General features: G+C 34.5%; 1 protein-coding gene across 1 annotated transcript in view; it reads left to right on the top strand.

The window, feature by feature from the left end:
• Mrpl13 (mitochondrial ribosomal protein L13) overlaps window positions 1-11,246 on the top strand; it is a 37,711-nt gene extending 26,465 nt beyond the window's left edge. Inside the window, exons 6-7 of the mRNA XM_046464939.2 lie at window positions 10-131; window positions 11,053-11,246. Coding sequence (XP_046320895.1) covers window positions 10-131; window positions 11,053-11,074 — 144 coding nt within the window. The 3' untranslated portion in view covers window positions 11,075-11,246. The remainder of the gene's footprint in view (window positions 1-9; window positions 132-11,052) is intronic.
• The last annotated feature ends 1,714 nt before the right edge of the window (window positions 11,247-12,960 follow it).

Below are 12,960 nucleotides of genomic sequence, written 5' to 3'. Positions count from 1 at the left end.
TTAACATAGGATATTCCAGAAGATATTCTTAAGAATTTAGTGGAAGAGCTGCCTCAGCCTCGGAAAATTCCAAAACGTCTAGATGAATACACCCCGGAAGAAGTAGAGGCTTTCCCGAGAGTATGGTCTCCGTAAGTGTCTTTTTTCCTTTCTTCTTTTTTTTATTTTTGAAGTTGAACTTGGTACCCTTGTTGTCTTCAGATAAATGATAAGATCTTTTAGGGTAGGAAGAGCCAATTCATGTTTTTACTCCCTTGTGAACTCAGCAGCTACTACTTGCAAATAACCTCCAGATGTTAGATGTCAGAATCCTGACCATCTTGCTAGGTAAGTGCAAGGATGATGTCAGGTATTTCATTTGGGATCTCCCCACCTGGATAGACTGTAGTCTTTTGGAATGATAAATGCATTGTCATCAACCTAAAATGAAGGAATTCTGTTTTTCTTATTGCTTCTTAAGCCAAGAATATCATCTAATGAAAAGTCATTAATTCTGGAATTTTAGTCTTGATCCAAATAGAAAAATAAAATCTTTTTCCTCTCTTCCATACAATTTTCTCTATCTAAAATCCATAAAGCTGCTAAGATTTGACAGGCTATCTCCCATCGTTTCCAGGCTTCTTTGCCTGGGATATACAGACGATGCAGCTCTAAATGTCACTCCTCAAACAGTGCTTCCTGTAGTGTTTAAACTGGTTTAGTCTCCTCATTATAGGGTCTCATTGTATACTTTACTTTTCATTTGCTGTGTTTATTCTAATGTAATCAAATATTTGTGTGATTTTCTGCTTAATGTCTAGATTTCATGAGGGAACTACATGCTTGTCTTCTTCAGCTCTGATTACTGTACCCTACACGTTAAGTATCTCTGATTACTGGACTCAACAAATATTTGTTGAATGGATTAATGCAGATACAGAATCTCCATTATCAGCTTTTATAAGTGAAGTTAGAAAAGAATATCTAGAAGATATGAAGTAAAACACACTTTATTTTTTCATAGTATAGAATAATATATTTAATATATATTTATGTATAATATTATTTAATAATAATATATTTCCCTATATATAAAATCTCATTTATTTATATTCATATGTATTATTTATCACTGCATAAATAGCAATAAAAATAACAAGGTGGTCAGGCACAGTGGCACATGCCTATAATCCCAGTGGCTCAGTAGGCTGAGGCAAGAGGATTGCACATTCAAAGCCAACCTCAGCAACAGCGAGGTGTCAAGCAACTCCGTGAGACCCTGTCTCTAAATAAAATAGACTCAGTGGTTGAGTGCCCCTGAGTTCAATCCCTGGTACCAAAAATAAATAAATAACTAATAAAACATTTACAGTGTGCTTAACATGGATTAACAACCTGTTTCTGAGCAAATTTGTGAACATTATATTACAATTTTTATCCCTGTTTTTTATGAAGGAAAAAATATTGGCATAGAAGATAAAGTAATGCCTAAAATGATGTAATTGTGAGTGGTGGGTTAGGATTCAAGCTGAAGATGACTAGCTCCTGGGTCTTGCTTCCAGCTACTCTGCTGAGTGCTCCTTGTTAATAGTGATTATCAAATACTAAATGTGCCAAACAAGACAAAGTTTTGGTGGTGTTCTAAGTACTGAACAGCTTTAAGGGTTGAGGAGGCATCATCTGGTTCAGAATTTATATCCCCAACTCTTCATACTTGGCACATTGTAGGTCCTCTGTAAGTGTTTTCATTCTGAGTCCATTTCCTTGTCTGATTCAATGTCTTCCACTGTAAAATGGAGCTAATTCATTTATTAGAGGATTGCAGTAAGGAGTGAGCTAATGTGCACAAAAATGGAGTGCCCTGGAGGTGTTCGCCAGGTTTTGTGTAGGGAATATTTTTGCTTTTACAAATTCATATTGTTTTAGCATGCTTGCTAATGTATTTTATATAAGTGCACCTAAGTTATAAGCCATTCTCAAATATTATGTTTTGATAAACTATATACTAAAAAGGAATTTAAAGTAGTTCTTGAAGTTTTGGCATGTTACCTTCCTGTAACAAATTCTGTAAATATAGGTATGTCACATATTCTTAAAGATACACCATCATAAATGAGTGTATATTCCTAGTCAAGAGGGTTGTTACGCCTTTTTTTTAACTAGAATTACCAAAGGTGCTATTAAATATGTGACCACAATATGAACTTTGAGTTTTATTTATGTATGTATATATATATATATATATATATATATATATATATATATATATATGTGTGTGTGTGTGTGTGTGTGTGTGTGTGTGTGTGTCTGTGTGTGTGTGTGTGTGTATGTTTATATAGAGGGGGGTAGAATGCTGAAATGTGCTTTAAATCAGTTCAGTCAAAGCAGTGCAATCATATACTAAACCATTTACAACAAATTATATTTAGTGTTATTATAATCAAATGAAATCACAGCACTTATTTTACTTAGCAATTCTTGCTATGTTTTAAAACAAACTGAAAGGTGACTGTTCATTATGTTAATAGAATTAGGAAAGGCTTTTAGAGACTTTTAGACAAACTTAGAGCTACTTGATGCATTTTTAGTTACTTCCCCAGGAATGAGTTTTCCTGTCCTTTCTTTTCATTCCAGAGTTCCCTGTGACAGGAATATGCATTAGACACCAGGCTTTCCTTTACACTTTATTAAAGTTGTGATCTTTTCTCATTACTTGTCACACAACATATGTTAACTTGTGTTTCCAGACTAATAAAGTGGAAATACATTTACTGAAACTTAAGAGTATATCACAGTATAGGTATACTAATCATTTAATGCAAATAATTCACAATGTCATTCTCCTTGCATATTGCAGGTGTCATCAAGTCCAGTTAGCTTGTTACATGAAAATCATGTGACCAGGAAAAGAATAAGTCATTTTTGGTTCACCAAAAACCTTGTCTAAGAAATAGATGATCTTTCAGTTCAAGACTATTTAGTTGCACTTTCTGCAATAAGAAAGCTTTATAGCTGAACTTCATATAGAGTTACTGGCCACATGTGGCTCCTGAGCACTTGTACCATGGCTGGCGTGAGTGAGGAACTGAACTTTTTATTGAATGTAATTTTAATAAATTTAATTTCAGTAGACACAATGTGGTTAGCAACTTACTGGACCATATCACCTTCATTGTTTTATTATTTCCTAAAGGTCTTATACTTTAGAATTAGAATTAAAATATCTGATACACCAGGCCATTCAGTGCATTGGAAATGGAATTTCTCATTATTGGAAGGCTTGCCTTTACAGGAAGAAATATAGTTTCTCCTTCTGGAGGAACCTACTTAAAATATGCTTTTGCTCCACCCAAAATAGCTAAGCCAAAAATATAATCTTCCTTTGGAATGTACTAACTGGAATTTATTCAACATAAATCTGATGATGAATCTGCAGAGACTTGACTGGAACACATATACCTGAATTTCACCACAAGTAAACAGACACAAAAATAGCTTGCTTTTGTTTTTTATTCCTTAGCAATAAAACTTAAAATATATTTATAATATAAATGTATACATCATCATTGGTACTTTTGTTAACTTTTGGTAAAAGGAAAGCTCATTGACTTTTCTATTAGAGGTTAGAAACTTTTGAACAACAGTAATAATTGTCAGGCTAAGCTTTGAGTCCTGTAGATGACTAATAGAATTGTTTTAATTAAAACCTACCATAGTTGGGAATTTAAATAATTTTAAGTCACTGACAAAGCTTGTATATTTACAGCTCTAATTTTAACATATGTTGTATTTTCTTTTGCTAGTTATTAATTGTGCAGTCATTTTTAAAGTAATGGGGAAAAACAAAGAATGGAACAGATATTTATGACAAAATTATAAATAATTTCTTTAAAAGCTATTTTCCTATATGGGTAGTATTGGCCATTCATCTCACTTCTTCAGTTAGTGAATATATATTTGGCATATTAGTATTTTTTACACTTCATGAATATATGAATTTTGCAAGAAAATGTTATGAAATATCTTATTTCTCTTGGTGGTACAGAGCAGATGTGTGTTTTCCATGAGTAAGTGGTGATATGGAGATTGCACTTAGAATTTCTTTTTATGAAAGGAAAGGAAAACCAATAGGGCTGTCCTTTCATAATAGTTCACCTGCCTGAAACTGTTAACTTTTAAATGGATAACTCATTTTAATACTATCATAATTATCCCCATAACTGTTGCAATTTTGCCAACACATTACAGAACTCCAACTATCATGAAAATTATAATGCTATCACTGTAATCAAATTTATTATGTAGACTAAAAATAACAGGTTATTTAAATTTTTTATTTCCAATTTTTATGAAATTATGAGGTGAGATTTTTTTCTTAGGAAAATCTACATAGATGGGAAATCTCAAATTGCTTCTCATTATGATTTCTTACTCATTAATTCAGTAATGCTTTATTTTAAGCAAAACTCTCAACCTTTATAGAGAAACTTAAATGTGAAAAGTTTCAATATTAATGAATGTTTGAAAATACATATTTATAATGAAAATCCATATTCCTGGTGTTTACTTTTTACAGAGTGTGTTACAGAAGTGTGCCTGCAAAGGAGAGATGGGTGGAAAAGATGAAGGTGTGAGGATGGCCATGACTGGCTCTGTAATTTTCTTTCCAGTGGTTAGGATTAGGATTAGAGTTCAATAGGCACTCCATCCAGCTAGGTAAAAGGAAAGCAGGGCTCCAGCAGCTGAGAACTGTAACCCTAGAAAAGGGCACTGTTGAGCATTCTTCAGTCTGCAGCTCTAGAAGAGAATAAGGACTTAAGGTAGTGTATGCTCCCCTAATATGAAAGCTATTAATCCTCAAAGTTTTAAGTGATGCTGAGCAAAAAATTGTACCTATGTCTTTAGAAAGAGTGCTTTAGATCAGAGAGTTAAAACACAGTAAGGAAGGATTTTTACCTTTTCCAATCCCATAAGGAGCTGGGGTCTGGACAGCTTTAAGATTTTCCATAATTTTATGCTAGTCTAGTCATGTGGCATTTTCCCAGAAGATTTAACTTAATTTGCTGCTCTTTACAGTCAGAAGTTATTAGCTGGACTTAGGGAACAAGGTTACTTTCCAACTTTCCCATCCATTTCAACCAGCTCAGCATTGGCTTAAGCCATAGACCTCAGTATTTCCAGTGCTGCTGAGTTTGCTCAAATTAGGTATTCTAAGTAGTAGTGTTCTTTGATATGAACAGGTCAAGACTGGTTGTTAAAATAAAAAAAAGGAATCTATTTAAAACAACAAAAAACAGATTATTTACAAGCCCTAGCCAATATAGATTCTGATTTTTAAAAGTGATAATTGAATGTAATGGCACTTCCTTTTCAATTTAATTAAAAAACATAATTTGAATTTTAAACATGATAAACAATCATGTGATTTTAGATTGTTTTAAAGCACAGTGTGATCAGGGTATGAGAAAGCTGAGTGCCCGATGGAAATGTGTATAAAGTGCCATCACTGAAATTTACTCTTCCCTGTCCAGCTAACACATTTAAGAACCATGTGCTGTACCAGACTGCCTGGAATGGTTTATTCTACGTATTCTGTCTGTGCAATAGAAGTGACTTAAAACTCAATTAAACTGACTTTTTATTGTTTTTTCAGACTATGTCACTGTTCAGATTTTATTGTAGTCTTTTAAATGGTGTCTAGAATAACTATTATACTAACAAAGACCAGAACTAAGGGAGAAGAAAATATTTTTGAGATTTATTAAACTTAAGTTATGCCCAGTTTCTTAGATTTACAACTGAGATATGAATGCTTTTTTTTTAGAAAATAAATTATGTTAGGACTAATATATTGTCACTAATTTAACTGTAGTATAAACATTGTGCTAAATAATCTTGTTTCCTTGTATTTGCAAACTACATACATTCTTTCCACCAGTATACAATATCCACTATAATCTCTTAAAGTTTTTTTGAAGTCAAAAGATTCTTTTTAAAAATGATGCCATTTTCAGAATAATATAAATGTGTTGACCTCTATCATTTCCGTATTCTAAATTTGAATCTGTGCATTTCTGCAGTGTGCCTATTTATTTAATAGGTGTCAGATGATGTTTTGCATAGAGACATGTGTGATAAAGGATTTACCCTACAAAACAATTACATAAGATGTGGTGTGATTTGAACAGTTAAGAGCGATTTCAAGGAAACTAGAATATTTTCTATGGCTCAGACAGGCCCTTTTGATGTATTTCCTCATTCAAAAAAAGTAATTTTTTAAAAAATTATGTTGTTTAAAGGCAATTTTCTGTTGGTGATGAATATTATTGGCCAAATAGATTGTTGCTATGGAACATTTGCTAGCTATGAAAAATACAGAAAATGAATTAAAGAAAATCTTATGTTCGATCATTCTTGGAAGATTCAAAAATCTTCCAAGTATATCCTAAGTACACATGAAAGTGGAAACTTTTACCTTTTTCTTCAAAGGTCAAAATATCTGTGTGCATATAATTAATGAATTGTATAAAATCTATTATATGTTATAGCTATATTATATATTATATATATTACATATTAATATCTCTCTGTTAGGAAACTCTCTTTCTCCTGACACTACTCTACTCCTGTAGCCATAGCAGCACCGGACCACTCAATAAATATGTGTTGAATGAAAGAATGCCTGAACAAATAGATGGAATCAAATTCTCTGTAAAAGATAGAAATTGATTTTTAATTAATTGTTATAGTTTATATTTATATTTTGGTCTTTGCTGCCTTTTTAACACTTTCTTAATAACTTCAGCTAAGGTACAATTTTTGCTTAATAGTCTGCTCTAATGCAACTGATATATATAAATTTGGATACTTTATATTACATATCTAAAGAAAGATCATGGTAATTTTGTTAAAATACAACCTGTATTTCTGCTGAGGAGTAAATTTTTATGATTTTCATCAAACCCATAAAAATAAGTAGGCATTAGCTTTCTGTAAAGGATTTGAAATCTCTCTCCAAAGATTACCTAAGATCACTTTAAGAATGCTATTACCATTAACAAATACATTAACATTGCATAATGCCTTTTAAAAGTTGATAATTGGTTATTTCCATTGAAAGAGTTACAGAGAATTAGGACAAAAGTAGAATACAAATTCACCTATCATCCCTCTGGCAGAAATTCAAGTCATTTTAGTAAAGTTTCAGATATTTAAGCAGATGAAAAGCAGCACAATGGATGCCAGATTTTTTGCCTTAAAAATTACTTAATGTTATAAAGAGATTAGGCAGATTTCAGGACAGAATAGGATAGATATGTAAGGAAGATAATCTGATAATTCAATTCTAGTTACTTATTTACCACAGGGGTCCCCATCTTTTAAAGAACCTAAATATAGTGAAATTTACTTGATATTAAAGGTACTTAGACTACAATTTAATCTCTCTTTGATGATGGACACCAAAGAAATTTCAGTAGCCAGCCTTATTATAGGTTATTATCACTAAGATATGTATTGTATCAGAAAAACACAATACTGTCTGTGAATGTAGTCCTCTGTTAGTAAAGAGCCAGGAAAGATACTTTATCTCAAATGGAGTCACCTCTAGCTGAGGAAGCCTGTTGCCTTCTGTTAGGCACAACAGAGTGTTAAAAATTGACTTTCTGAAGTGCTTATTTTATTTTCAAACTTTGTCAAGAAATTGTTTCCTTCTGTCACCAAGGAGCTCTGTCCGAGCTTAACCCTTGCTAGAGAGTGAGGGACATGAACCAGCATTTTGTCGTGTGGAACATGTTAGGAATACAGAACTATGAACCTGCTGCAGAACAAATGAAATCAGAGATACGTTTTTACTTGATCTCTGTGCCCACTCAAGTTTGAGAAACATCAAAGAAAATAGCTCTTCCATCACTTTTTTATATTATCATAGGTTTTCTTCTTTTAGTGGAAGGGAGTAAGCAGTGCAAATAAGTTTTATGTGTGCTTACTTTTGTGTTTGAAACAGAAAAATAGAGTCATTTTTAGTGCAAACCTCTTTTCCCCACATGGGAACCTTCTGAAGTCATATGATGTTGTTAATTGCCTCCACTACGAAAGGATGTTTCTAGCCATACTAGTGTCTAGAATCTAGTCCAATGGCCATGACACTGTCCACCCCCCATCCTCTCCTTGAGAGCAAGCTAATTATCAGAAAAAAAAAAACCTGATTATGTGTCAGGAGGAAGAGGAAAGGATGGATTTGTAAACAAAGTGGCATAACAAAGGCAGTAGCTATGCAGCATGACAGGTTACCAGGCATCCACACTCTGCCAAGCACTATGCTTGTTGCTGGGAATGTAAGATCAATCATGATGGTACTCTGTCACCAAAGGAACTGGCAGCCTAATAGGAGTCAAATGGAATAAAATGGCCCTTGCAAGCACTGGAATCACATGATCTGCCATCAAATCCCTGCCATCTTCTTCCTAGCTCTGTATCATTAACAAATTACTGAGCCACTCAGCCTCAGTTTTGTCAGTGCAAAGTCAGTTTAATAGCAATGTCTTTCTTTCAAAGTGGTTGTGAGGATAAAGTAAAATAATTAACCTGAAGTAGTTGCTACACTTCGTGACACCTAATAAACATTCGGCACAAGTAAGTAAAAGCAAGTATAATTTAAGAAACACTGTGGTAGAAGTACACAAGAAATTTTCTGGGAATCACAGACAAAGGAGGCCTGCCTGGCTTAGAGAGGGAAAGTAGGGAAGAGCTTGCCAGAAGATGTAACCTTTGGGGTGAATTTTGAAAGATGACTAGTCAAGTTTGCCAGCAGAGAAAAGATAAGAGATTCCAAGCAGAGGACATTTCAAGTACCCGAGTCAAATCCAGCACTGTGGAGGTTTTTATCTGTGAAATAGCAGGCAGTGTGGAGGGACTGGGGTGCAGAAAGACAGGATATAATAAGAATGACTCAGAGAGGTTAGCTGAGGCCATGTCACGGATTATATGTTTAATTCTGGAGAAGTTGAACTGTGCTAAGACAAGAGAGGGCCTTTGACAGTTTAAAGCAAAGTCACATGATATGGAGAAGTGAGATGGAAGACAAGGAATCTGTTAGAGATTTATTCCTCCCTGTCATAGTTCTCTTAAATGTCAAACTCAAATTTCTAGCTGCTTACTATGTCCAGATTCCATCATGCTCAAAATCAATCCTGTCCCCTATCCTGAAAAATAGCACAGCCATTCACTGAGTTCTTCAAGCTGAAAATTAGTAATTGTCTTTGAATCCTTACCTTCTAGTAGCTCCTTCTTCCCTCACCTCCCTGGCCTTTCCCCCCCTCCCCCTTTCCACCCACCCTGTAGACCAACTGTTGCTCTCTGCTTCCAAAATTCTGAACCTGACCTTTCTTCTCACTCACTACTGCCATAGCCCTAACAGAACCCTCATCTCCATCCCCCTCACTTCCTCTTAAAAAAAAAAAAATATCTGCTTGTAACAAATCAAGGCTTCATCCAGCTCCACTTGCCTTGGGGTCAGTATCCACATGCCCTTATCTAGCAGATTACACACTTCTTCCACATTTCTAATTCTGCTTCTAAATTCTACTAAAAGGTGGTATCATCATTTCATTTTGACTTAAGAAATTAACCTCTGTTGTGGAAACAACTAGTGACTGACCAAACACATTTAATTTTATTGAGTGGAATTGCAGAGATTTCTTATGGGAAATTAACTCAGAAGATTTCTTTCCAGTTGCATCACCACCAGCTCCTTTGTAATTATGTGAACCAGCTGGATAAAAGAATAAATTGCTTCTTCAAATGTACTGGTGTCATTTAACTAGGAGCTGCTTTCGTTGTATTGAGTCAAATAGCAAAGGTTAAATGGGTACACATTGGGGCCACTTTTAGCTATCCTATCCCATTTTCATTTCTCAGACTTTGGTTGCAGTTTTTACATTTGGAAAGAGATTTCAAAAATACAGTGACAAAACGCTGCAGTTATCTCTTGTTGTTATAGATGGCTGATATGGTAAAGCATACCTGGCTCACTTCCCAGATCAGTGCCTGTGGTCCTCAGCTTAACAATAAAACAATTTCAAATTAATATAGCTTTTTTACTGAGCCAGTAGACAGTGGTCTTCTTAGCTGGGCTATCTGATAGCTTATGAGTATTCCATTTAAGAAAATGTACTATAAATGTGGAAATGGAATAGATAAGTCATTTCAGGGCAAACAGTATATCTACTTTTTAAAAGAGCTCAAATTAAGATATTTTTATAGTTGTTTCAAAAATATCTATTTAATGTAAATGTTACTGTTCTCCTTCAGAAAATTCTATGAGAGCTTAGTAACTACAAATACCCAACTGAAAGACAACAGAACACTTTAAATTTGGGGACAGTTTATAATTTCTTATTCTTCCTTTTCTCTGTTATGATTCTGTTCTTTGTTTTATCTATTGTTAGATTTAACACTTTCCTAATTTTCCTTGTTTTAATGTGTTCTGAAGGAAGTGACTCTCAGGTTTCTATTATAAAGTATATAACACTTATATACTTTACTGTAAGTACATAAATGAGGGAAAATCAATTATACATTTGTAAAAATATCAAAGGCCTGGTGTTTAGATATTCATGTTGTTTATGTATCATAATGAAAATTAAATCTAGCAAATGATAAAATAATATAAATAGGGAAATTGCACATTTAAAATCTGCATTTGTATGGCAAATCTATTTTTTATGTGATTTTAAACTCCTGAAGATTACAGTGAGAAGAGTTTAATGAGAAACTGTTCAAAAGTGGAGCAGAGGTTGTAAATTATTCAGTAACTATATATATATATACATAGGCACAAGTTGACCATGTGTTTTCAAAAGAACTTCAGATTGTCACTTAAATTTTCTATTTTGTGATGTTTTGGCTTTAGTGTTTTTTAACCATATATTTAGATGCAATATTTGTAGAATTTTTCAATGAATCGTTGCTTTCATTGTAAATTGGAGAAATAATCTCCCTTCCTTAGTTAGAAAAAATAACAATCCATGAAGAAATGAATGTTGATTTTTTTTTTTTTTTAATGTCTTTCAGGCCTGAAGATTATCGGATCTAGGAGAAGGAAAATTACAGTGAAGTGATTTAGGCTTCTTCCTGATAAGTTTCTCTGCCTTAGAACAGTGAAACAACTGCTTCAGGAAACTGCACTAAGACTCGTTATTTTATGAATTGTTTCATTATGTAATGATTGAAATAAAACTGCTTCCTGGTAGGAAGTACCAAAACAATGCCCATCTCTGGATTTTCTCAAGTTCTAGAACACTCTTCTTGTGCCCCACGAAGAAGCGCCTCCTTTGCTTTTCCTTTATTGGCTATTCTGTCTATCCTCCCGTCCAGCTAAGCTCATCCTGTCAGCTCAGTACGGCAGACTGTCATCTTTTTCTGTGTCCCAGATAGCCTTTTGGTTTTGTGACTCCAAGATAACAGAATGCCTGTCTACTCCCTAGAACTCTCCCTGCCATACCTGTGTTGTGTTTGCCAACTCTGCACTGTTCTCCATATTCCCTCTGTTAGTTCTTTTCACCTCCATGCTGGACACTTAGATTGGAGTGCTGGGGTAAATATCCCTAGAAGAATATCCTCTGTAGAAATTAAGATGTCAGTGCATTTTTATGGTGGCATTTTTGTGGTTTTTCCTTCTCTTGCCCTATCTTACCAATCAAGGAGTGACTTTCTGATTTATTCAGCAAACATACTGACTGCTGCTATAATGCCAGGCACAGTGCTAGGCACTGGGAAAACAGAAACCACATACGTCCCTCATATCTCCATTCCCTACCAAAGAGCATATAGTCTATTGTGGAGTAAGAAGCACCTGCTGTGTACCAGAAACAGCTATGTCATATGAGTTAGTTTATTTAATCTCTACATCAGCCATATAACAGACATACAGGTTTTTTTTTTCCCCCTATTTAAAATTAGGCACACAGAAAGTAGTATAGTTTAGATCCAGAATGTCCTAGATCCTCCGGTTAGAGGCTTGGGCCTCAGCGTAGTGCTATTGGGAGGTGGTGGAAACATTAAGAAGTAGAACCTAGCAGGGGTCTTCCACTTATTGGGAGCATGCCCTGGAACATGAGAGTGGGACCCCAGATCCTCTTCATCTCTCTTGCATTCTAGTCAGGAAGTGAGCAGCTTTGCTCTACCACATGCTTCTTGCCCCAAGTCCAAAAGCATCAGGGCTAAAGACCAAGGACTGAAACCTTCAAAACTGAGCCAAAATATACTTTTCCTTTTTATAAATTGGTTATGTTAAGTATTTTGTTACAGAAACAGCTAACACAAATTAACTCGGCATGGTCACTGAGGTAAAGTGGTAAAACATCCTAATAATTACATACCCTGGGAAATACAACCACAATAGCCAAATAAGAATCAGCTCACCTGAGGGAGGAAGAAACTGGACCACTAGAAAAGCAGTTCCTACCAAAGTAAAATGAAGAAACAGAAGAGAGCTTCTTTGCTTCCAGTACTGAGGATTGAACCTAGGGGTGCTCTTAACCACTAAGCTACACCCACAGCCTTTTTTATTTTTATTTTGAGATGTGGTCTCTAAGTAGCTGAGGCTGGCTTCAAATTTGTGATCCTCCTACCTCAGCCTCCTGAGTCACTAGGATTATAGGCATGCCACCATGCCTGGCCAGAACATTTTTTTCAAGTAATAAATTCTTACAGAAAAATAAATCCTAATTTTTCCACAAATTATATGATGAAGTCATTTTTTCATAAGCAATTGTTTATCAGGTAAGTGTGTTGCATTATTGGTTAATGTCAAGTAAACATGAGAAATGCCATTCTGCTGAGCATAATGGTCTGGGAAGAATAAAATATACCTGATATTATCCATTTTACCCAAGTGCACTATCTGATTTAACTTGCTGTATTCCAACTCTCAGCGTTTGCAAAGTTTTGATACAAGAGAAAATGTGATGTTAATGATCA

This window comes from Marmota monax, unplaced genomic scaffold (genome assembly GCF_021218885.2).
Source record: "Marmota monax isolate L192 unplaced genomic scaffold, Marmota_monax_Labrador192_F-V1.1 WCK01_AAM20220418_F8-fsc00003, whole genome shotgun sequence".
In the NCBI taxonomy this organism is placed as follows: Eukaryota; Metazoa; Chordata; class Mammalia; order Rodentia; family Sciuridae; genus Marmota; species Marmota monax.
The sequence above is the reverse complement of the archived record's forward strand: the minus strand, read 5'-3'. Positions and strand labels throughout refer to the sequence as shown.